Source organism: Somniosus microcephalus, chromosome 7 (genome assembly GCF_052327205.1).
Source record: "Somniosus microcephalus isolate GS21.2 chromosome 7, FLI_Smic_1.0, whole genome shotgun sequence".
NCBI classification, from domain to species: domain Eukaryota; kingdom Metazoa; phylum Chordata; class Chondrichthyes; order Squaliformes; family Somniosidae; genus Somniosus; species Somniosus microcephalus.
This window is the reverse complement of record NC_140993.1, coordinates 70,191,220-70,217,442: the sequence shown is the minus strand read 5'-3', so window position 1 is coordinate 70,217,442 and position 26,223 is coordinate 70,191,220. Positions and strand designations below refer to the sequence as shown.

General features: G+C 45.8%; 1 protein-coding gene across 2 annotated transcripts in view; it reads left to right on the top strand.

The window, feature by feature from the left end:
• Positions 1 to 2,741: 2,741 nt before the first annotated feature.
• Positions 2,742 to 26,223, top strand: part of nradd (neurotrophin receptor associated death domain) — a 33,273-nt gene continuing 9,791 nt past the window's right edge. Inside the window, exons 1-3 of one of the 2 annotated variants that reach the window (XM_085992565.1) lie at positions 2,742 to 2,940; positions 3,151 to 3,367; positions 25,619 to 25,751. In XM_085992565.1, the coding sequence (XP_085848691.1) occupies positions 3,332 to 3,367; positions 25,619 to 25,751 (169 nt within the window). In that variant the 5' untranslated portion in view covers positions 2,742 to 2,940; positions 3,151 to 3,331. The remainder of the gene's footprint in view (positions 2,941 to 3,150; positions 3,368 to 25,618; positions 25,752 to 26,223) is intronic. The other variant, XM_085992564.1, reaches the window with a different exon arrangement.

Sequence of the window (26,223 nt, the reverse complement as noted above, 5' to 3'; positions counted from 1 at the left end):
CTGAGGGAGTGTTGCTCTGTCGCAGGTGCTGCTCCAAGGGTGATGTGTTAAACTGCCAGTTTAGGTGCGTTGGCCAACATTCCTCCCTCAACCAACACCACCAATAAAACAGATTAACTACTCGTTCATCTCATTGATGTTTGTGGGATCTTGCTATGAGCAAAATGGACGCTACACTTGCCCGCGATTTCATTCATGCCTGGGATCTTTCAGATACCTCATAAGCTGCTTCTATGTAAAGTAAGTTCTTTCTCTCTCTTTCAAAATACTACATGTGCTGAAGCAGTCCAAGGCTTAGCTGGTGTGCCCACCATTGCCGAATAGCTTGCTGCCGCTCACTGTCTCGATTCACACATGAAGATTGGCCGCTTGGGTTCTGTACCCATGGAGCTGTACCCCTGCAAGGGGTCAATATCTTCAGGGAAGTGGGGGTTATGATTAAAAAGAGAAGACAGCTCACACTTTGCACTGTCGCTTTGCCTTCTAGAGTTCAAACACTCCCAAAGGAAGTGACTGCAACTGGTGTTTTTTTTAAGACAAGTTCACCCAAGTCTCAGCTCAAGTCTGCAAACAGTGACCAAAATAAAAACAAATAATTGACAGTTCAGGATAAATCTGAAATAAAAGTACACAGCAAGTGTGACAGGTTAACATTTAGTGAATGTCCTGCTCTAGTCAGCCCAAGTAATAACCTGCCTTTCTCTGGCTATCCCAATGGGTAAAGGCACCATCTAATCAGGTATAAAGCACACAGACCGGGGAGGGCCTGGGTTTGAGTCCTAGTCTGTGCTGAGTTAGTTGGGACGATTGGGCTTGTACTCACTGGAGTTTAGAAGAATGAGAGGGGATCTCATTGAAACTTATAAAATTCTGACAGGACTGGACAGACTAGATGCAGGAAGGATACTCCCGATGGTCGGGGAGTCCAGAACCAGGGGTCACAGTCTAAGGATAAGGGGTAGGCCATTTAGGACAGAAATGAGGAAGAATTTCTTCACCCAGAGAGTGGTGAACCTATGGAATTCTCTACCACAGAAGGCAGTAGAGGCCAATTCATTAAATATATTCAAGAAGGAGTTGGATATATTTCTTAAGGCTAAAGGGATCAAGGGGTATGGGGAGAAAGCAGGGACCGGGTACTGAATTTGGATGATCAGCCATGATCGCATTGAATGGCGGAGCAGGTTCGGGCCGAATGGCCTACTCCTGCTCCTATCTTCTATGTTTCTATGTAACTGGGTTAGGAAGGAGTCAACCAGTTGGGATCTCACTCCTGATCTCTATCCAGTGACATAGCAACAGGAATAGGCCATTCAGCCCCTCAAGCCTGTTCTACCATTCAATTAGATCATAGCTAATCTGTACCCCAACTCCATTTAGCCGTCTTTGCTCCATATGCCTTGATACCCCTGCCTAACAAAAATCTATTGATCTCAGTCTTGAAAATGTATATTGTCCCAGCATCCACTGCCTTCTGGGGTGGAGAGTTCAAGATTTCCACTACCCTTAGTGTGAAAAGGTGCTTCCTGATTTCACTTCTGATTGGCCTAGCTCTAATTTTAAGATTATGTCCTCTTGTGCTGGTTCCCCCACCAGAGGAAATGGTTTCTCTATTTCTACCCTATCAAGTCCCGCGATGCCCTGCTGGAACCTGTGCTGATGTTGGGTGAGGACAAGATCGGGGTGGCTGATGTGGATCCCACCCCATTGCCATGTAGATTCCAAGCTCACGCCTGAGGTGACACAGGGCAACCTAACACAATCGTGGGAGCACCATTACTACACAGACTCCAATGGTTCAAGGAAAAGGCCCACCACCACCTTCTCAAGGGCAACTAGGGGATGGGCAATAAATGCCATCCTTGTCAGTGACATCCACGTCCTGAGAATAAATTTTAATATACTCAGCACCCATTGAACTGCACCCTGGGGTACTTATCCACAGAAAGCCAGTAGCTCCTGGAGAGGAGGGGAGAGAAAAATAGATAAACTGAATGGAGGAGGATTTAAAACATTTCTAATTGTGAGCAAGAAAACTTTTCTATTTCTTGAAATAGTCGGTAGAATTCTCGCCTCGGAGTCAAAAGGTGTGGGTCGAAGCCTCACTCCAGAGACTTGGGCACATAATCTAGCCTGAAACTTCAGTGCTGTACTGAGGGTGTGTTGCACTGTCGGAGATGCCGTGTTTCAGATGAGGCGTTGAACTGAGGCCCCATCTGTCCTCTCAGGTGGGTATCTGAGCTCCTCTAATTCTGGCCTCTTGCTCACCCCTGATTTTAATCGTCCACCATTGGTGGCCGTGCCTTCAGCTGCTGAGGCCCTAAGCTCTGGAATTCCCTCCCTAAACCTCTCTGCCTCTCTTTCCTCCTTTAAGATGCTCCTTAAAACCTATCTGCCCTAATAGCTCCTTATGTGGCTCGGTGTCAAATTTTGTTTTATAATGCTCCTGTGAAACGCCTTAGGACATTGTACTATGTTAAAGGCGCTATATAAATGCATGCTCTTTCTTTTCATCCTCTTCCTAGTCTTCATAGGCATAAGTAATGCAACATAGCAGTTTGATACTTTAAAGCTTTAATAGTTCAACAACTTAAAATTGTAGGCTTGTGCGGTGTGGCTTTAAGAGCCCAAATTCTGGAACGGGGTTATTATCTCCTGGGGAGTTTTGACACATCAACTCTCAGCCAATCCGAATGAAAGTATGCTACCCCCCCCCCCCCCCCCCACCACGTGGGGTAGCGCTTTTCCTCCTTCCCTCTCTGTGGCTTTTTTCAATAAAAAAAGTAATTGAAAAGTAGCAAAGTGATTGAGTCACTGAGAGAGACAGACTGAAAGAAAGAGACTGAGATACAGAGCCAGAGAGGGGGGGGGGAAACTTGGGAGAAAAGAGAGAACGGAGTGGAAAATCAAGGGCAAACGGAAAGGAAACAAAGTGTTAAAGTGAGTGCAAGAGGTTTGCCCGGTGCAGTGGGTTCTCCCGGGACTTGCGATCCCAGTTGCGCTCCGGTCTCGCCCGGCTCATTAATCAGCTCCCGGCTCCGGTACAGGGAGAGACCGGGAGCGGGAGGCTTGCCTAACTCTACAGTTAAACTTTTCTGTGTTTCTGTTTTTAATTATATTTGAGTTATGACCCCGGTCTCTCTCCTCCAGGCTGGGATCGTTCTGGCAGCGGAGTTTGCAAACTTGACCCGAATCAATTCTGGACTGGAGATTGATCTTCAACTGGAAGCTGAACCAGACCGAACCAGGACTGGAGATTGGAAACGGCGCTGAAGCGAACACTGGAATCTGAATTGAGTCGAGCCAGGGCTGGAAACTTCTCCAGGATAGGATGCGGCTGCAGTTTTGCCTGCTCTTCCTCTCCCGGGTAAGTGGGGCACTGGCGGGGGTCACGGTAAACTGTTGTTTTAATATTTTAGAGAAGAGTTCAAAGTCTGTATTTTATTCTGTTCCAAAATCCTTAAATTAATAAAAAATTAATTCTAGAATAAAATATTAACGTATGTGGGGAGAAAGAATGAAGCATTTATATGGCGCCTTTCACGACCTCAGGACATCCCAAAGCCCTTTACAGTCAATAAAGTACTTCTGGAGTGCAATCGCTTTTGTAATGCAGCAAACGCAACAGCCAATTTGCGCACTGCAAGATCCCACAAACCGCACTGAGATAATGACCAGATCATCTGTTTTTAGGTGTTGGTTGAGGGATTAAATATTGGCCAGGACATTAGGAACATGCAGAAAACAAAGGGAAGTCTGGTTAGGGAAACTGTGCTGCAAGAGGCTGAACACAAGAACATAAGAAATAGGAGCAGAAGTAGGTAACTCAGCTCTTTGAGCCTGCTCCGCCATTCAGCGAGATCATGGCTGATCTTCTACAACAACTCCACCTTCCCGCACTATCCCCATATCCCTTGGTTCCCTTAATATCCAAAAATCTATCAATCTCAGTCTTGAATATACTCAACGACTGAGCATCCACAGTCCTCTGGGGTAGAGAATTCCAAAGATTTACAACCCTTTGATTTGGGGTGGGGGGGCGTTGGGGATTGTCTGGCTGCCTGAAAGTGTGGTAGAGGCAGAAACCCTCATCGCATTTAAAAAGTACTTGGATATGCACTTGAAAAAGAAGGAAAGAAAAACTTGCATTTATATAGTGCCTTTCCTGTCCTCTGGATGTCCTGGGGCCCTTTGCAGCCAATGAGGCGCTTTTGAGTGTGGTCACTGTTGTGGTGTAGGGGTTGTGGCAGGCAGCCAATTTGCACGCAGCGGGCTTCCATGGATGGCAGTGTGGTAATTGACCAGATAATCTGTTTTAGGGATGTTGATTGAGGGATACATATTGGCCAGGACACTGGAGAAAACTCCCCTGCTCTTCATCAAAATAACGCCATGGGATCTTTTATGTCCACCTGAGAGAGCAGACAGGACCTCTGTTAATGTCTCATCCAAAAAACGGCACCTCCGAAAGTGCAGCACTCCCTCAATACTGCACTGGAGTGACGGCCTAGATTTTTGTGCTCAAGTCACTGGAGTGGGGCTTGAACCCCCAACCTTCTGATTCAGAGGTGAGCGTGCTACCGCTGAGCCACAGCTGACACCTTGAAGTGCTGTAACCTATAGGACTACAGACCAAGAGCCGGAAAGTGGCATTAGGCTAGCTCTTTTTCAGCCGGCACAGACATGATGGGCCGAATGGCCTCCTTGTATGCCATAAATATCTGATTACTAGTCCAGGCACTACGGTTGGACTTGGTGCCTCCGGAGTGTGGGGGAGAATCGGTGTTGGTTGTTACTCCCTACTCACTATCTATTGACACATCCATGCGCCTCGCCTCGCCTCGCCCGCGCCTCGCCTCGCCCCCACCTCCCTCCACTGGCAAATGCAAGCCTGTGGGCATCAGGTGAGGAAAGGATCGGGCACTTCTGTGATAGCTTCTGCAGTAAAATAGTCTGTCAGTACTCACTGCCTAGTCATGTATGGTGTTTGGTGCCTGTGGAATTGTATCTCTGGAATGTGTCAATAACTTCGGGGGGCCGGTGGGGGGAAGGGGATTGAAAAATCCTTCAGGCCATGACTCTTCTCATGGTTTCCTTGAGCCTGTGTGAAATGGGTGGATGATTTATTTTTCACCAATTAATTTAAAATTGTAATCATTGCAACGTGTATTTATTTTTTAAATGTTTCCATAAGTGATTGAATTCTACAATGGAGAGTGAGATTCCCGAGTCCCTGACACAGATCCCATCGGCCTGTTGCTATGGGAGTCATGAGACGCTCAAACTCTTGGTCTTGTCTTGTCTTGTCTTTTGGCTCAGTGGGTAGCACTCTCACCCCTGAGTAGAAGGTTGTGGGTTCGAGCCTCACTCCAGAGACTTGAGCACTAATCTAGGCAGACACTTCAGTGCGGTACTGAGGGAATGCTGCACTGTCGGAGGTGTCTGCTTTCAGATGAGACGTTCAACCGAGTCCCAGTCTGCCCTTTCAGGTGGACATAAAAGCTCCCATGGCACTGTTTGAAGAGGAGCAGGGGAATTCTCCCTGGTGTCCTGGTCAATATTTATTCTTCAACCAACATCGCTAAAACAGATTATCTGGCCATTTATCTCATTGCTATTTGTGGGTGTTTGCTTGGCGCAAATTGCCTGCCGTGTTTCCTTACAACAGTGACTACACTTCAAAGAAGTTCATTGGCTGTAAAGCACTTTGGGACATCCTGAGGTTGTGAAAGGCTTTATATAAATGCAAGTTCTTTCTTGTCTTGCTTTTTCACTAGCCAGTGGAAACCTACGGTCTGATCGTAAGGCTCCCAGACTGATTTTGGAAAAAGAGGCATTTTGAGTGCAATCATAGAATGGTTACAGCACAGAAGGAGGCCATTCAGCCCGTCGAGCCTGTGCCGGCTCTCTGCAAGAACATTTCGGTTAGTCCCACTCCCCCGCCCTTTCTCCGTAGCCCTACAAATTTTATTCCTTCAGGTTCACCACCCTTTCAGGCAGTGAATTCCAGATTCTAACCACTCGCTGCGTAAAAAAGTTTTTCCTCATGTCGCCTTTGGTTCTTCTGCCAATCACCTTAATTCTGTGTTCTCTGGTTTTCGACCCATCCGCCAATGGGAACAGTTTCTCTCTATCTACTCTGTCTAGAACCCTCATGATTTTGAACATCTCCTATCAAATCTCCTCTCAATCTTCTCTGCTCTAAGGAGAACAACCCCAGCTTCTCCAGTCTATCCACGTAACTGAAATCCCCCATCCCTGGAACCATTCTTGTAAATCTTTTCTGCACCCTCTCTAAGGCCTTCACATTCTTCCTAAAGTGCGGTGCCCAGAATTGGACACAATGCTCCAGTTGAGGTCGGACTGGTGTTTTATAAAGGTTCATCATAACTTCCTTGCTTTTGTACTCTATGCCTCTATTTATGAAGCCCAGGATCCCGTATGCTTTTTTAACTGCTTTCTCCACCTGCCCTGCCACCTTCAATGATTTGTGCACATATACCCCCAGGTCGCTCTGTTCATGCATTTCCTTTAGAATTGTACCCTTTAATTTATATTGCTGTTCCTTGTTCTTCCTACCAAAATGTATCTCTTTGCACTTTTCTGCGTTAAATTTCATCTGCCAGTGCCTGCCCATTCCATCAGCCTGTCTATGTCCTCTTGAAGTCTATCACTATCCTTCTCACTGTCCACTATATAGTACTTCCAAGTTTTGTGTCGTCTGCAAATTTTGAAATTATGCCCTGTACACCCAAGTCCAATTCATTAATATATATCAAGAAAAGCAGTGGTCCTAGTACCGACCCCTGGGGAACACCACTGTGTACCTTCCTCCAGTCTGATAAACAACCGTTCACCACTACTCTTGTTTTCTGTCAGTTGGCCAATTTTGTATCCATGCTGCCACTGTCCCTTTTATTCCATGGGCTTCAACTTTGCTTGCAAGCCTAATTATGTGGCACTTTATCAAACGCCTTTTGGAAGTCCATGTACACCACATCAACTGCATTGCCCTCATCAACCCTCTGAGTTGGTTCAAGTGACGGGGGTGAAATTGGTTTTCGGCAGTTGCACGAAACAAGTTCATAGCGAATTGGTAAGTTAGTAGTTACAATAATCGGGGTTAGACTGGCTGCCAATTTGCTATGAGCCCAACTTGCGCTACAGCCGAAGACTAATTTCATCCCATCACTTTAAGTTCACTCCAAGTTATTGCACTTGACACTTAGTCCCACTCTCTCGCTCTTTCCCCATAGCCCTGCAAATTTTTCCTTTTCAAGTAACTATAAATTTCCTTTAAGTTATTATTGCAGCTGCTTCCGCCACTCTTTCAGGCAGTGCATTGCAGATCATAACTTGTTGCATAAAAAAATCTCCCTCCCCATCCATGAACAGAATGCAAACCTTCTGTAATGAGTCCTTGTCCTAATCCCGATCCCGATCCCCTCTTTCTGTATTCCTGGGCCTGGTGGGCTTTCCAATGAGGTCACTGGATAGGGATCAGGTGTGCGATCCCTGCGTGATATTCTGTCCCCTTCCAGCCTCTGGGTGCTGAGGCTAGTGGTTGCGAACCAATTGCCTAAGATCAGCTAACTGAAGTCAGACTGGGCAACCAACCCTTGGAGCTTCCTGCTAAGTTTGGCTCAGTACCACATCAGATGGAGCCCTTGCCCACTGGATGAGCCTAGATAAAAAGCAGCTTTAATTTGCAACATGCCGGGAAGGGGAACGGGAAAGGGTGTTGTTTTTCATGCCTCGAGGCCAGGAGCGGTTCCACCTCTTCACAGCTGTGCAACTGAAACCCACCCTAGACCAATAATTTCAACACCAGCAGCTTTCAGAGCCATGCCTGTCCGTTTTGATTAACAGAATGTGCCATGTTGACACTTAATATTTTTCTGTTCTGTAGCAGAGCCCCAGTAAAAGGGTCATATTAGTTTCTATAAAAACTGTTGGAGTTCCCCCCCTCCCCAGTTAGATAATTTTTATTATTCATTCTCGGGACATGGAAGTTGTTTGTAAGGCCAGCATTTATTGCCCATCCCTAGCTGCCCTTGAGGTGGTGGTTGAGTAGCCTCTTTGAACTGCTGCATTGTAGCGGTTTGATACAACTGAGTGACTTGCTAGGCCACTTCAGAGGGCAGTTAGATGCCACCCAAGTTATTGTGGAGTCATGTATAGACCAGACCAGGTAAGGTACGGCAGGTTTACTTCCCTAAAAGACATTAGTGATGTCAAGCCAGTTGAGTTTTTACAACAATCCAACAACTTCATGGTCGCTTTTACTGATAACAGCTTTTTATTTCTGTTTTTAAAAAAAACTGAATTCAAATTCTCAAACTGCCATGTTGGGATTTGAACGCATTCTTTGGATTATTAGTTCAGGCCCCTTAATTACTAGTACAGTAACATAACCACCACGCTAATGTATCCCATAATGTACCAGCTGGCGTGGAACTGAGCTGTGAAGGTTGCAGGTTTGATTGGCCAAAGTCGGTTGAGCTCACTACCCCTGTGCTACCTAAGGGGAGGGAAAAGTCTGCCAGGGTTGCTGCCTCCAGATCGCTGCCCAGTGACTCCTGGGAGATGGGCCTCAGGTGGAGATGGAATTGGGCTCAGCAATGCTGCCTTGTTTCCCCTGCCCCCCACACACCCCTCCACCACCATGGAATGGCTGCTTGGCACTCACTGCCTTGGATCACGCATGAAGAATGAGCAGCTGGGTGAGGTACTGCCCAGCAAGGAGTTGACGGCTAGGGAGAGCAGGGCAGATCTATTTTGTGAAATAGTTGTACACTTGGGTAACAATGAACTGCCCTCTCTTCCTCATTCTGATATGAGTCCACATCTTCAGGAGAGGAATAAAACCCAGCATGTGCTTGGGGTGGGTTTACTGGCTAGGGTTCCTTGTTCCTAACCCTAATGGGACCCAATCAAAACTGAGTCATTCCTAGGAACATAGGAGTAGGCCATTCAGTCACTGGGTCAGCCAGTGTGTCTTAACTGGTATGGCCTGCCTCAATAACCCCTTCACAAGGTCACAAGATAATTATGGATGAAGAAGGCCATTCGGCCCATCTTACCTCATTTACCCGGCGAGATCCTATCCACCTTAATGTAGTATCCAATTGCTTTTTTAAGGGTTTTTACCCCCACTACTCTATCTGAAAGTTTATTCCACACGTTGATCATTACTCTGTGTGAAGAAGCAGCTCCTGACATCAGTGATAAAATGACCTATTACTTCCCCTTGTTGTACTCCCATAGTTTAATTGAAAGTAATATACTGGATTTTTTTCCCATCTCCCTAACAATCTTGTATCCCATGATAAAATCACCTCTGAGATGCCTCCTTTCCAAGCTGAAAGTCGCAAGTCTCTCCAGTCTTTCCTCCATAACTCGGGCCCCTGACACTGGGGACTGGCCTTGTAACTCTCCTCTGCACTGCCTCTAGTGCTCCAGTGTCTCCCTTGTTTCTTGCTGATCAGAATTGACCCAGAACCCTGTACAGTTTGATCATTAACGCCTCTAATTTATAATCTATTGTCTTGCGTATGTAGTTTAACATCCTATGCATTCAATGAATCTTGCAGGACGAAAGGAGACCATTCAGCCCATCAAATCAAATCAACTTTTATTGTCATTGTTAGTGCACAAGTGCAGTACAACGAAATGTAGGCTTGCGGCTCCCGAGAGTGTACAATTTGGATTAGGACACTTAAACATTTCAACATACATTTGTACATATATATTAGCATAAATATGACCATAATAAAGTGCATCGGCAGATGTGCAGGCTTTAGTGTTTATTTGTGGAGTTCAGTAGGATGACAGCCCTGGGAAAGAAGCTGTTCCTAAATCTGGTCGTACGGGTGCGAATGCATCTGTAGCGTCTTCCAGATGGTAGGAGGGCGAACAGACTGTGGCTGGGGTGGGTAGGGTCTTTGATGATGGACCGTGCCCTCCGTAGGCAGCGTTTCTGATATATATGTTCTATGGTCGGTAGCCGGGTGCCGGTAATGCGTTGGGCAGTTTTGACTACCCACTGCAGGGCTTTCCGGTCATGGGAGCTACAGCTGCCGTACCATACCGTGATACAGTTTGTCAGGATGCTCTCTACAGTGCAGCGGTAGAAGTTAGAGAGGATCGGGGGTGACAGATTACATCCCTTCAGCCTCCTCAAGAAATATAGGCGCTGCTGGGCCTTCTTCACAGAGAGGAGGTGTTGGGGGACCAGGAGAGGTCTTCTGTGATGTGGACTCCGAGGAACTTAAAGCTGGCCACCCTTTCCACCTCCGCCCCATTGATGTGGATGGGGGTGTGACTTCCGCCTTTGGACTTCCTGAAGTCCACGATTATTTCCTTTGTTTTCTTGGTGTTAAGGGCCAGGTTGTTGTCGACGCACCACTTCACGAGATGCTGGACCTCCTCCCTGTAGGCTGACTGTGCCTGTGCCGGCTGTTTGAAAGAGCTGTCTAATTTGTCCCACTCCCCCACTCTTTCCCCACAGCCCTGCAAATTTTTCCTTTTCAAGTATATATCTAGTCCCCTTTTGAAAGTTACTGTTGAATCTGCTTCCACCGCCCTTTCAGACAGTGAATTCCAGATCATCATAACTCGCTGTGTAAAATAAATGCACCTCATCTCCACTCTGGTTCTTAATTGGTTGGACATGTTGGCCTGAACATCTTACAGACCAACAAGGAGACAGCATGGGCTGGGAGCAATGGGTCACGCTTCACTAACTGACAGAAATTCTTTTGCGCAGGGGGAGGGGGGGGGGGTGAGTAAACCACAGGGTGAGAGGTCCCAGTGGATAGAATTTAAATGGATTCTTAAAAGACATTTGACGAGGTTTTGCAATTTCTCTCCTTCCCTCCTGAGGAAATGTTGACTTTTGCCGAGGTGCAGTTTTGCAGGCGTTGCATCCTCGTCCAGTACCTCGTCCGGGTGGCCATACTTGGGAGCCCAAACAGTGCCTGTGGCTGTTTGACCATAAGGAGAATCACTGCTGAGGCTGATCGTGTCCTTCCCCCAACATCCATCTCCACACAAGCACTTTACAGTGGGGTGGGACAAGGTCACGGGGATAGTGATCGGAAGACTTGGGATCAGAAACAATTCCCCACAGGTGAGAGGAAAAGCTCAGTTGATGCTGTGCCAATTAATGGTTTGAAAGCAGAGTTAGGATGCCCTCCTGGTTAGGAGGAGGGCTAAGGGTTAGAAGGAGAAGTACAGATGGAGGTGACCAGTTGGCATACAGGCCATGGTGTTTCCTGAGGTGCCAGGAGTCTGGACCTATCCTGTCAGGGAAGGTGATGTTCTAGTGGATGATGTAAGATGTGAGCTGATTTCCCCATTTCACATTGAGTTAAGAGACCCCGATTTAGGGGTCCCAATAGGAACTGTGCAGGAGCAAAGGTATTTTGGTGTCCACTTATACAAATCATTAAAAGATAGTGCATAGTTACAAAAAGCAATCAAAAAGGCTAATGGAATGTTGGCCTTAATCTCGAGGGCTGGAATACAAAGGGGAGGAAGTGATGCTTAGAAACATAGAAGATAGGAGCAGGAGTAGGCCATTCGGCCCCTCGAGCCTGCTCCGCCATTCGATGAGATCATGGCTGATCATCCAAACTCAGTACCCCGTACCTGCCTTCTCCCCATATCCCTTGATACCTTTAGCTCTAAGAAATATATCCAACTCCTTCTTGAATATATTTAAAGACTTGGCCTCAACCGCCTTCTGTGGTAGAGAATTCCACAGGTTCACCACTCTCTGGGTGAAGAAATTCTTCCTCATCTCTGTCCTAAATGGCTTACCCCTTATCCTTAGACTATGACCCCTGGTTCTGGACTCTCCGACCATCGGGAACATTCTACCTGCATCTAGTTTGTCCAGACCTGTCAGAATTTTATAAGTTTCGATGAGATCCCCTCTCATTCTTCTAAACTCCAGCGAATATAAGCCCAATCGACCCAATCTCTCTTCATACGTCATTCCTGCCATCCCAGGGATCAGCCTTGTGAATCTTCGCTGAACTCCTTCCATGGCAAGAACATCCTTCCTCAGATAAGGTGACCAAAACTGCACACAGTACTCAAGGTGTGGTCTCACCAAGGCCCTGTACAACTGCAGCAGGACATCCTTGTTCCTGTACTCAAACCCTTTTGCTATGAAGGCCAACATACCATTTGCCTTCTTCACCGCCTGCTGCACCTGCATGCTTACCTTCAGCGACTGGTGCACAATGACACCCAGGTTTCGTTGCACTTCCCCTTCTCCCAATCTATTGCCATTCAGATAATAGTCTGCCTTTCTGTTTTTGACACCAAAGTGGATAACCTTGCATTTATCCATGTTATATTGCATCTGCCACGCTTCTGCCCAATCACCCAACCTGTCCAAATCACCCTGGAGTTTCTCTGTATCCTCCTCGCAGCACACACACCCACCCAGCTTTGTGTCATCTGCAAACTTGGCGATATTACATCTAGTTCCCTTATCTAGATCATTAATGTATATTGTGAATAGCTGGGGTCCTAGCACCGATCCCTGCGGTACCCCACTAGTCACTGCCTGCCACTCGGAAAAAGACCCGTTAATTCCTACTCTCTGCTTTCTGTCCGCCAACCAGTTCTCTATCCAAGTCAATACCTTGCCCCCAATCCCATGTGCCTTAACTTTACATGCTAATCTCTTATGTGGGACCTTATCGAAAGCCTTTTGAAAGTCCAAAGACACCACATCTACTGGTTCTCCCTTATCTATTTTCCCAGTTACATCCTCAAAAAAGTCCAGTAGATTAGTCAAGCACGATTTACCTTTTGTAAATCCATGTTGACTTTGTCCGATCCTGTCACTGTTTTCCAAGTGCTCAGCTATTACATCCTTTATAATGGACTCTAGCATTTTCCCCACTACCGATGTCAGGCTTACCGGTCTGTAATTCCCCGCTTTCTCTCTACCACCCTTTTTGAATAGTGGGGTAACATTAGCTACCCTCCAATCCATGGGTACAGTTCCAAATTCCAGTGAATGTTGGAAGATGATCAGCAATGCATTTACTATTTCTAGGGCCACTTCCTTAAGTACCCTAGGATGTAGATTATCAGGCCCTGGGGATTTATCGGCCTTCAATCCCATCAATTTCCCCAACACCATTTCCCTACAAATACTGATTTCTTTCAGTTCCTCCCTCTCATCAGACCCTATGCTCTCCAACATCTCTGGGAGGTTATTTGTGTCCTCCTTTGTGAAGACAGAACCAAAATATGCATTTAATTGGTCTGCCATTTCTTTGTTCCCCATTATAACTTCCCCTGCTTTTGACTGCAAGGGACCTACACTTGATTTCACTAATCTTTTTCTCTTCCCATATCTATAAAAGCTCTTACAGTCAGTTTTTATGTCCCCTGCAAGCTTACTTTCATATTCTATTTTCCCCTTAATTAATCCCTTTGTCCTCCTTTGTTGAATCCTAAACTGCTCCCAATCCTCAGGGTTACTGCTTTTTCTGGCCAATTTATATGCCCTCTCCTTGGATCTTATGCTATCCCTAATTTCCCTCGTTAGCCACAGTTGAGTCACCCTTTTTGTTTTATTCTTATCCCAAACTGGGATGAACATCTTCTGTAGTTCATCCATGTGGTCTTTGAATGTTTGCCATTGCTTATCCACCGTCAATCCTTTGAGTGACATTCCCCAATCAATCCTACCCAATTCGCACCTCATACCATCGTAGTTTCCTTTATTTAAATTCAGGACCCTAGTTTCCGAGTCAACTACTTCATTCTCCATCCTAATGAAGAATTCTATCATATTATGATCGCTCTGACCCAAGGGGCCTCGTACAACAAGATTGCTAATTAATCCTCTCTCATTACATAATACCCAGTCTAAGATGGCCTGATCTCTGGTTGGTTCCTCGACATATTGTTCCAGAAAACCATCCCGTAAACATTCTAGGAATTCCTCCTCCACAGTATTTTTACTAATTTGGTTAGCCCAATCTATATGTAAATTAAAGTCCTTCCTTTCAATTGTGTTAATCCCCTCTTTAACCAGCAATGCTACCCCACCTCCCTTTTTTGCCTATCCTTCCTAAATATTGAATACCCCTGGATGTTGAGTTCCCAGCCTTGGCCATCCTGGAGCCATGTTTCTGTAACCCCAATCAAATCATATTCGTTTACCTCTATTTGCGCAGCTAATTCATCCACCTTGTTCCGAATGCTCCTTGCATTAAGACACAAAGCCTTCAGGCTTGTTTTTTTAACGCTCTCAGACCTACATGAATTATTATTTACTGTGACCATGTTTGATTTAAACCGTTGAGTTCTTTGCCTTCTAATTTTGTTTTTCTCCTTCCTGTCTTTTGCTTTTTTCCTTGTTTCCCTTTCCTCTGTCTCCCTGCTCAGGTTCCCAATCCCCTGCCACTTTAGTTGTACAGAGCCTTGGTCAGACCCCATTCAAAGTACTGCGTTCAGTTTGGGCATCGAATGTCGGAAAGGATATATTGACCTTGGATGGGGTACAGCGCAGATTCACCAGGGCTTAAAATTTAAAATGTTTGGCAGCCATTTAAAGAAATAATTCATAATTCACAGTGAATATGCATTCCTTTTAAGGAATAAAAGCCCCACGGGGAAATCCCCTGGATCTGATGGCCTACATCCTAGGGTTTTTAAAGAAGTGGCTAGAGATAGTGGATGCATTGATTTTGATCTTCGAGAATTCCCTAAATTCTAGAATGGTCCCCCGCGGGTTGGAAGGTAGAAAATGTAACCCGCTTTTCAAGGAGGGAGAGAAAAAACTGGGAACTACAGGCTGGTTAGCCTGACATCAGTCGTTTGGGGGGGGGGATGCTAGAATCTATTATTAAGGACGTGGTAACAGGGCACTTAGAAAATCATAATATGATTGGGCAGAGTCAACGTGGAAAGGGAAATCGTGTTTGACAAATTTAAGAGTTTTTTGAGGGTGTAACTAGCAGGGTAGATAAGGGGGAAACCAGTGGATGTGGTGTATTTGGATTTTCAGAAAGCATTTGATAAGGTGCCAGACAAGAAGTTATTACACAAAATTAGGGCTCTTGGGATTGTTGGGGGTAATATATTAGCATGGATTGAGGATTGGTTAACGGATAGAAAACAGGGAGTAGGGATAAACGGGTCATTTTCGGGTTGGCAGGTTGTAACTAGGATCAGTGCTTGGGCCTCAGCTATTTATGATCTATATCAATGACTTAGATGAGGGGGCTGAGTGTAATGTATCCAAGTTTGCTGCTGATGAGGTGGAAAAGTAAATTGAGAAGTGGACGCAAAGAGGCTTCGAGGGGATATAGACAGGTTAGGTGAGTGGGCAAGAATGTGGCAGATGGACTATAATGTGGCAAAATGTGAAGTTATCCACTTTGGTAGGATAAATAGAAAAGCAGAATATTTTTTAAATGGTGAGAGATTGGGAAATGTTGGTATTCAGAGACCTGGGTGTCCTTGTACATGAATCACAGAAAGTTAACATGCAGGTACAGCAAGCAATTAGCAAAGCAAATGGTATGTTAGCCATTATTACAAAAGGATTGGAGTATAAGAGGAAAGACGTCTTACTGCAATTATATAGGGCCCTGGAGAGACCACACCTGGAGTATTGTGTACAGTCTTGGTCTCCTTACCTAAGGAAGGATAGACTTGCCTTGGAGGGAGTGATTGAGGAGACTAGGCCTATCTTCCCTAGAATTTAGAAGAATGAGAGGTGTTCTCATTGAAACCTATAAAATTCGTACAGGGATGTTTCCCCTGGCTTGGGAGTCTAGAACCAGGGGTCACAGTCTCGGAATAAGGGATAGGCCATTTAGGATGAGATGAGGAGAAATTTCTTCACTCAGAGTGACGAATCTTTGGAATTTTCTACCCCAGAGGCTGTGGATGTTGTCATTGAGTATATTCAAGACAGAGGTCGATAGATTTTTGAATATTAAGGGAATCGAGGGATATGGGGATAGTGCAGGAAACTGGAGTTGAGGTAGAAGATCAGCCATGATCTTATTGAATGGCAGAGCAGGCTCGAAGAGCCAAATATTTCTTTTATTTTTATGTTCTTAATGGGTTAAATTATGAGGGCAGGTTGCATAAACTTGTTAAGACGATTGAGGGGTGATCTAATTGAGATCTTTAAAATGATAAAGGGGTTCGATAGGGTAGATACAGAGAAAATGTTTCCTCTAGTGAATGAATCTAGAACAAGGGGGCATAATCTTAAAATTAGAGCCATGCTGTTCAGGAGTGAAATCGGGAAGCACTTTTTCACACAAAGGGTAGTAGAAATCTGGAACTTGCTCTCCCAAAATGCTGGGTGAATTGAAATTTTCAAGACAGTTCGGTAGATTTTTGTTAGCTAAGGTTATCGAGCAATATTCACGTTTAGCTGCGCAGTTGCCTGGCGCTCCCACGCAGGCCGCTTGCCAGTTTCTCAATGGAAAAACAGCGCGTGCGTGGAATTTTGAATGGGCCGCACAGCCCCTTAAAGCGGCCACGCACACAAAAAAAATTAGAGGGAACATTGGCATTAAGGGATATGGAACAAAGGCGGGTAAATGGAGTTGTGGTATAGATCAGCCATGATCTAATTGAACGGCGGAACAGGCTTGAGGGGCTGAATGGCCTCCTCCTGTTCCTATGTTTCATGTTGTGTTGCCCCACATTGATGTTCTGTGTTGGAAACTGTTGGGAATGTTTGGTTCCACCATGTATTACAGATGCATGGATGTGGGGCTGGCTTCTCGTGGCTACTGTAACCTTCACCCGTTGACAAGTTTGTTCAGCCATGATTTTGATGGAGATGACCATGCCCAAACTTGGGTTATTTAAATTAAATGCGGGGAGAGCTGGGTGAAGGATCGTCTGTCTACCATTACCTGCACCCCTGTGTTGTAAAAGAGCATTTATATTCTGATGGCTTTGTTCTTCAGGGTATTGATGATCCCCTGAGGGGGATTGACAGGGTAGGTGCTGAGAGGTTGTTTCCCCTGGCTGGAGAGTCTAGAACTAGGGGGCGTAGTCTCGGGATAAGGGGTTGGCCATTTAAGACTGAGATGAGGAGGAATTTCTTCACTTGGAGGGTTGTGAATCTTTGGAATTCTCTACCGCAAAGGGCTGTGGATGCTGAGTCGTTGAGTATATTCAAGGCTGGGGTAGGTAGATTTTTGGACACTAGGGGAATCCAGGGCTATGGAGTCAGTGGGAAAGTGGAGTTAAGGTTAAAGGTCAGTTATGATCTTAAATTGAGGGGCCATATTGCCTGCTCCTAATTCTTATGTTTTATTAGGATTTTCTGCCATTTCTTCCCACCTGTGTTGCCATTTAGTTGTCCATACAGGCCTTCACATTATTGACCTGTGCTGACCTTGCATCCTCTCTCCTTCCCCATACCCTGACACTAGAGAAAAGCCCCCCCCCCCCCCCGACCAGAATGTAGAATGGCGTGTTTATGATATTTGGACAACAGCACACTAATAAGTCAGAACACAAGTGATACTGCCCTCCTGCAGGCCGACACCGCCAGTAGCAATTTGCAGTATATGGGAAACGAGATAAATATAAATGGATGTTTGGTGCCCCACAGCTCACCTGCAAAATTTAAATGCAGCCAAGGCCTCCAAATGGTGGCTGCCTCTTCGCCAGTGTGCTCCGCCGGTCTGTCACCCAAAAGTCAAACTAAACCGCTGGCCCCCCCCCCCCCCCCCTTTTCCCCCCCACCCCACCCGGTGTAACACCAAGGGAGAACGACTAGTAGTATTACAAATCTATATAATGTGGTTCCTGTTTTTTTCAGTATCAAATGAGTCATTATTTTTTACTTTGAGGCAGTCGAGTGATACATTGCTCTGATAAATTTGTTGTATTATAAAGATGGGCAAACTGTCCTGTGGCAAGACTGCACGCCTGGCCTCGGACTAACCAGTTGTAGTTTAGAAGTCAGTTGCTTTATCTGCTCGGTGTAAAACTTTTCTTTTTAACTTTTAATTATCACGCCAAAACCTCTCCAGAATGCTTTTAACTTTACAACCCAGCACTAATTAAATATACAGAGGGAGAGAGAGACCCTGTTTTTAAAAAAAAAAAAAAAAAAAATTCTGCAGCAGCTTGCTGGGGAATGGTCTGGCTGGCTGTATTCAGGCTGTAATCAAAGCTGATTTCTAATTTGTCTTTTTTATAACATTAAAAAAAAATTCAGTCCTAGTTAATAGTGGGGGTTGGGGGACAGGAGTGTTCGACAGTCTGTGTCAGACACAAAATAACCTCCAGCCTGTGCCACAGATGCACCATCTGCGCAGACCTTGTCTGAACTCACTTCCTCCTTAATTGCCTCTCCCGTCGGCTCCTATTGTGTGGAATTAAAGAAAAGCATCTAAATTATTTACAGTGGAGCCCCACCATTCCGTCTTTCACCCTCTTCGCAGACTGTGATTCATTGGTGGCTGTGAGATTCTTTTATGCGTGGCTTTGAAGGCCAAGAACTTGTGCTAATGTTCTCTGCTCCCAAAAGCATCGACTGTTGCTGGGCTACACGTTTGGCGGTACCAATTGCCGTCCTGTTATTTTATTGTGGAGCTGAAGCACTCTGGGGTGGGGGAGTTACTGAGCCTGTGACGTAGAACAGTGCCGAGCGGGGAGGATCAGGACTGAAAGCTTGAAGAGAATGTTTTAAAAGGTGGAGGGATTGAGGGCTGCACAGGAAGCCAGATTCAAAGGGCCAGAGGATGTGGGAGTGGGTGTAGGATGCTGCAGATCAGGATGGTCCCAGGGTCAAACTCCTTCCACCCATCTCTCTCCTACCTCACACCCATCGCAGACTGGTTTGTACTGCTTTAGCTGAACTCGGCTGTGTTGCAATTGGTCTGAGTGCCCCTGAGTGTTGGGGAAGGTGTAAATCAGGCAGGGTTTCTGCTCCTATCCAGCCAGCCTTGTATATAGACGGTGCTCAGGCAGCTTGAAACAAGCTACAATCACCAATCACTCTCTCTCTCCCCGCCCCCCGATCAACCGTGATGCTTCCTGCAGTAGCCATGGTGTGGAGATGCCGGAGTTGGACTGGGGTGGACAAATGTAGAATAGTCTGCCAGCACTCGCTGTGTAGGCTCAAACATTGAGCCACTGCTAAAGGTGTAACTCCTACTGTGTGTAGTACACCATGTATAACTCTGCCAATTCTCCTTTTGCCTTGTGTAGTGTGATACAATATTTGGGAGGATGGCGGGCAGAAGGACCCTGGGGAAACTTTTCAGGACCCGAGACCTCAACATGAGTGTTGGTGTTGAGTGGTGAAGATCAGAGCGATACTGGGCCCCCGCAGCTGTTAAATTCCTTCCTATTGTGTTCACTGTGGGTTTAAAAAAAAATGTATATAAAGATATCTACACACACAGTTTAAAGGCTGCAAAAAGCGCTTAGGATGTGAGCCAGTGGTCAGGCAGCTTCAAATGAGCTGCATACCCAGTGTCACAGACACTGATAAGTGGACTGAGGAATTAGTCTCTGATGGCCTAGTAACCGATGGAGGATTGGCGGTGGGTGTTTAGGTTAGAATGCAGCCAGTACACGGTTCTCTTGTAATCTCGCAAATCATAGAACTTTACCGCATAGCAGGAAGCCATTCGGCCATTCCCCCTGTGCTAGCTCTCTGAAAGAGCTATCCTTTAATCCCATTTCCCTGCCCTTTCACCATACCCTTTGGAAATTTTTCTTTTTCATATATTTTTCCATTTCCCTTTTAAAAACTATTCTGGATTCTGTTCCTAACACTATTTCTGGTCGGGCATTCCCTGTCCGAACAACCCTGTGTGTTATAGAACAAAATTCTCCCATCGTTCTTTTGGTGATGATTTTAAATTTATAGCCTCTAGTTACTGACTCACCGACCAGTGGAAATAGTTTCTCTTTATTGATCTTTTGCTTCTTTTACCGTTTTCTCATTCAGTGGATATTTCCTCTCCTCATTCATCCCCTCAAACTGTATCACCTCATATTTCTCCACATTAAATTTCATCTGACATCTATCTGTCCAATCTAGTAACCTATCTATGGCCTCCTGGAGGCACTTGCAGTCCTCTTCACTTGGTGGTAACACTCTCCCATCTCAGAAGGTTGTGTGTTCAAGCCCCACTCCAGGGACTTGAGCACGTAATTCAGGCTGACACTCCAGTGCAGTACTGAGGGAATGCTGCACTCTCGGAGGTGCCGGCTTTCGAATGAGACGATAAACCGAGGCCCCGTTTGCCCTCTTAGGTGGGCATAAAAGATCCCATGACACTATTTCGAAGAAGAGGAGGAGTTGTCCTGGCCAATATTTACCTCTCAACCAACACCACTAAAACAGATTATCTGGTCCTTTATCACATTGCTGTTTTTGGGACCTTGCTCTGTGAGAATTGGCTGCTGTGTTTCCTACATTGTAACAGTGACTACACTTCAACATTGGTTGTAAAGCACTTTGGGATGTCATGTCATGAATGATGCGATGTAAATGCAAGCTTTTTCTTTCTCTTCAGTGAGTCGTGCTCCCTATTTTCTGTTTTGATATGGTGACTGCTAAACTCAAGTCCATATATAATATATATTTTAGAGATTTACAGATTTACTAGGAGTCTGTCTGGTGTAAGGAAATACAAATACAAATATGAAGACTTTAGTACAACGCATATTACGGGGTGATATGAGACATGTTTAAAGTTACGAAAGGTTGGGACAGAGTAGCTAAAAGCAGACTGTTTCTAGTAGTTAAGGGGTCAAAAACAAGGGGTGATAGATACAAAATTAAATGCAAGAGATTTAGAACAGAGGGCGGGAGAAACTCCTTCATACAGAGAGAGTTGTAAGGCTGTGGAATTCATTTCCAGCATTAGTGGTTAAGGCAGAAGCTAGGTCAACATTCAAAATGAGATTGGATAGGTGGTGAAGGAAAAGGGGTTGAAGGGAAATGGAAACCGAGTGGATGAATGTAATTAGGACTATTTTCTCACCTGGAGGGTAAATGCCAACACTGACTGGTCGGGTCGAATGACCCATTTATATAGAGATGGAAGAGCAGTGGCCCCATCAACAGACCCTGGAGGACACCAGTGTTTACATCACTCCTTTCCAAAACGCTCTCTGTTTTCTGTCCTTTAACCAAATTCCTACCCATGCTGCGACATTCCCTTTAATACCTTGTGCCTGAATTTTATCAACAAGCCTCCTACGTGGCACCTTATCAAATGCCTTTATGAAAAACCCATACACAGTGTTCCTTTCAACAATACGTTCCCATATTTTGCTGTGAGCTGCTAATGTTGCCCAATTCTTTTCTTCTGCGTGAAGTATCATAGAATGGTTACAATACAGAAGGAGACCATTCGGCCTGTTGAGCCCATGCTGGCTCTCTGCAAGAGCACTTCAGCTAGTCCCACTCCCCCGCCCTTTCCCCATAGCCCTGCAGATTTTTTTCCTTCAGGTACTTATCCAACTCCCTTTTGAAAGCCTGCACCACCCTTTCAGGCAGTGAATTCCAGATCCGAACCACCTGCTGCGTAATAAAGTTTTTCCTCACGTTGCCTTTGGTTCTTCGACCAATCACCTTAAATCTGTGTCCTCTGGTTCTCGACCCTTCCGCCAATGGGAACAGTTTCTCGCTATCTGTCTAGACACCTCATGATTTTGAACATCTCGATCAAATCTCCTCTCAACCTTCTCTGCTCTAAGGGGAACAACCCCAGCCTCTCCAGTCTATTCACGTAACTGAAGTCCCTCATCCCTGGAACCATTTGTGTAAATCTTTTCTGCACCCTCCCTAAAGCCGTCACATCCTTCCTAAAGTGCGGTGCTCAGAATTGGACACAATACTCCAGTTGAGGTCGGACCGGTGTTTTATAAAGGTTCATCATAACTTCCTTGCTTTTGTACTCTATGCCTCTATTTATGAAGCCCAGGATCCTGTAAGCTTTTTTTAAACTGCTTTCTCAACCTGCCCTGCCACCTTCAATGATTAGTGCACATATACCCCCAGGTCTCTCTGTTCATGCACCCCCTTTTAGGATTCTATCTTTTAGTTTATATTGCCTCTCCTCGTTCTTCCTACCAAAATGTATCACTTCGCATTTTTCTGCGTTAAGCTTCATCTGTCACGTGTCTGCCCATTCCACCAGCCTGCCTATGCCCTCTTGAAGTCTATCACTATCCTCCTCACTGTTCACTGTACTTCCAAGTTTTGTGTCATCTGTAAATTTTGAAATTGTGCCCTGTACACCCAAGTCTAAGTCATTAATATATATCAAGAAAAGCAGTGGTCCTAGAACTGACCCCTGGGGAACACCACTGTACCTTCCTCCAGTCTGATAAACAACTGTTCACCACCACTGTTTCCTGTCACTTAGCCAATTTCGTATCCATGCTGCCACTGTCCCTTTTATTCCATGGGCTTCAACTTTGCTGGCAAGCCTATTATGTGGCACTTTATCAAACGCCTTTTGGAAATCCATGTATGTTATACTTGTTCATATTACAGTAAATGGCTTCTGCGTAGGGGAGTGGAGTTATTCAAGAGGATGTTAGATTGCAGGAAAGGATGAATCTTGGATTCCTATGGTATAATGAGTTAGATGGGCCAAATGGCTTCCCTTCTCCATATTTACTGTTGTGAAATTTCATTTGCTATTCTTAACCCTGGCAATGTTTTATCTGACTCACTTCTGTAGGTTACTGGACCTCCCACTCTCTTCCCCCTCCCCCACTCTCTCGCAACCTCAGATTCATCTGACTTTGTACAATCTACAAACTGGATCAGTGTGTGATGATCTTAATCTAAGTTGTTCATGTAAATTAGAAACAGCCAGCCTTGGAATGAAGCACGACTGAAACTGGCTGAATTGCAGGGTCCTGGTTCATCACTTTACTTTTTCCTTCGCCCTCCTGTCTTTCCACCTCCGCTCCCTTTTTCAACCTTTTCCTCCTCCTCCCTCTCTTGCTTCTTCCCCTCCTGCTTCTTCTCACTCCTCTTCCCACTACAGCTTCCACACTATCCCTTTTCTACTTCTTGCCCCCCTCCCTCCCTTTCCCTCTACAGCTTCCACCTCCTCCCTTTTCAACCTCTTACCTCTCCTTTGTTTTCCTCCTCCTCTACACCTCTCCCTCTTCCTGCTCCTCCTCCCACTACAGCAAAGTAAAATTCTCAGCCATGTTGCTATAAATGTGAGTTAATCAGGCCTCGAGTAGAAAAACTGCACTTGACCAGATGAAAGTCCCAAGTACTGAGTTGCACAGACCGGGACATTTAAACCCCGGCCTCAGCAGAGTTTGCTGATCTCAGCTGGGACCATATGGGCAGCACATTTGGGCTCAGTGCCTCTGGGCTAGGGAAAGAAGAAAAAATGTAGTCCGCTATGATGCATAGTTGCACAGCTTGTCAACACTCACCGTCTAGGCCAGGAGTATCGGCAAGTATTTTGTTTCTGAAGCTATATTCAATGCTATAGTGCCTCAGGGGGCCGTGTGTGAATTTTAAACCACTGCTGCTGTTAACTTGCATAATTCTGTAGTTACTGATGGTTCTGATTTAGGATTTATTCACCAATCAGGCAACAGTGCTAGGAACGGCTCTTGCCAAACCTCCAGACATATGAAATCCAAATGGGATAAACCAGAGAGTCAGAAATATAAGCGTAAGTAGGGCTGGGTTGTCTGCACTTCAGGGGAAGGATGCTCGGGGTTCGGGGGCTGCATAGGGTTGCCTGGACGCTGGGGGTTTAATCACATCACCTTCCGTCTCCAACCGCCCTGCCTCCACGTTCGCGCTATTGGTCGCCCGATATGTCCATCATCGCGGCGCACTGTTTTCCCACGCCCATTGGGAAGTGAACACTCTTGGCCAATTGGATGATTCTTGACTGTCAGTCAAACAGCCTTTTCTCCCCCCATCTTCGATATTTTTTATAACAAACAAAAAGCGTTAAAAGAAAATGGGGAAAAAAAACCACACCACTTTATTTTAATGGCCCGATGATTGTCTCCCCGGCTGCTGTCCGGAAGATTAATCTGTAATTCCTGGAAACTCCGGAGCAATCTGGGATGGTTGGATTCCCAAGTGCTGTGGTTTTGACACTAATGGAATATAGATTCCCAGCAAAAGCAGAAGCCAAAATAATTAACTTCAAAAAGGAGTGACTAAAAAACTGGGACTGAGAGGGGTAGGTACAGACTGCAATGATCAAATACACAGGACACAATGGTCCCAGTGCTGCTTGGAGCAAAAAAGAAAGGCTTGCATTTATATAGCGCCTTTCACAACCACCGGACATGCCAAAGCGCTTTCCAGCCAATTAAGTACTTTTTGAAGTGTAGTCACTGTTGTAAAGTTGGAAATGCAGCAGTCAATTAGTGCACAGCAAGCTCCCACAAACAGCAATGTGATAATGACCAGATAATCTGTTTCAGTGATGTTGATTGAAGGATAAATATTGGCCCGGACACAGGGGATAACTCCCCTGTTCCTCTTCTAAATAGTGCCATGGGATCTTTTACGTCCACCCAAGAGAGCAGACGAGGCTTCGGTTTAACGTCTCATCATAAAGATAGCACTCCCTCAGTACTGCACTGGAGTGTCAGCCTAGATTTTTGTGCTCAAGTCTCTGGAGCGGGACTTGAACCCACAGCCTTCTGACTCAGATGAGGCTGTTACCAACTGAACCACAGCTGACACAAGGGACAAGGGGGAGATTCAGGAAAACAACATCTAGCGATGAGGATAGGTGGATACTCTAGAGTTTGGTTTCATTACCTTTGGGATGAGGCAGTATCTAGTCAGAACTTCCCACAGGAGATTAAATGTGTGAGTAGAGTCCATGATGGGGTAGAGTACAGAGGCAGTGGAAGGAAATTAAATGGATTAGTAGTTCATGATGGGGGAGATTGTAGAGGGTTTTGGGAGGAGATAAAATTGGTGGGTAGAGTCCATGTTAGAAGGGACTGTACAGGAGTGGGAACAGTAGGCCTTTTCTTGTCGCATTATGTCCCTCTGTCCCATTCCGAATGCGTGTTGTGTTCCTCCCACACTCGTCCAACCCTGTTTCCCAGTGCAGCTCCATAGAGAATTTCTGGATATTGATAAGTGCCCTGATCCATTTTTATTACTCTGCCAATTTTTTCCCCTCCTGTCTCTCACTGGGGTCTGGCTTTCAGGGCACCTTGCCAGTGTGGCCATTCTTCATGTGTTAGCAGGATGTTTGACCGTGTAGGGGGTTCTGTTCTTTACTCAACGTCCACCCATGCCCTGCCCAGTAGAGGTCACCCAATAGCGATCATCATGGGAATTGGAGCTGGCTCTTCATTGCCTGAGCCTGGGGCACTTGGACCTGGTTATATCCTGGAGAGCGGGTAAGCATTGGGCGAGGACAGGATCCAGCTCGGGTGTGATGCCTTCCACTGCTGAATGCCTGCACTCACTGTCGAGGCTCAGACATGGAATGGCCCCTTGGGTGTGGATCTGTAACCCTGGCACCCTTTGGCGTTCTCAGGAGGTGAGACTGAAATCTCCCCCCTGCCCTTGCTGGACAGTCTTGCATAATCTTCATTTCTTGATCCTCAGGTGCTGGCGGATGACTCCTGTCCCAGCGGACGATTTACATCGCAGGACGAGTGCTGTGACCTTTGCCCCAAAGGTCATGGGGTTATTAAAGAGTGTAACGCCACCAACACCCAGTGTCAACCTTGTGAGAATGGTAAGTGTCTGGAGAAGGTCAGTGACTTCTCAAAATCCTATCTTGCCCCACCCCTCTCAATTCACCCCTCTGAATTTTTCTTCTCAATCTCCGAATGTATCATTCCACCTGCTCATCCTCCTGTATTGAAATCATCTCATATTTTTGTTTTAAGTGTCAGCCATGGCTCAGTGGTAGCACAATTGCCTCTGAGTCAGGAGATTGTGGGTTCAAGCCCCACTTCAGAGACTTGAGCACATAATCTAGGTTGACACCATACTGAGGGAGTGCTGCACTGTCGGAGGTGTCGTCCTTTGGATGAAATATTAAACTGAGGCCCCGTCTGCTCTCTCGGGTGGATGTAAAAGATCCCATGGCACTATTTTGAAGAAGAGCAGGGGAGTCCTCTGTGTCCTGGCCATTATTTATCCCTCTACCAACATCACTAAAACAGATGATCTGCTCATTTATTTCATTCATGTTTGTGGGATCT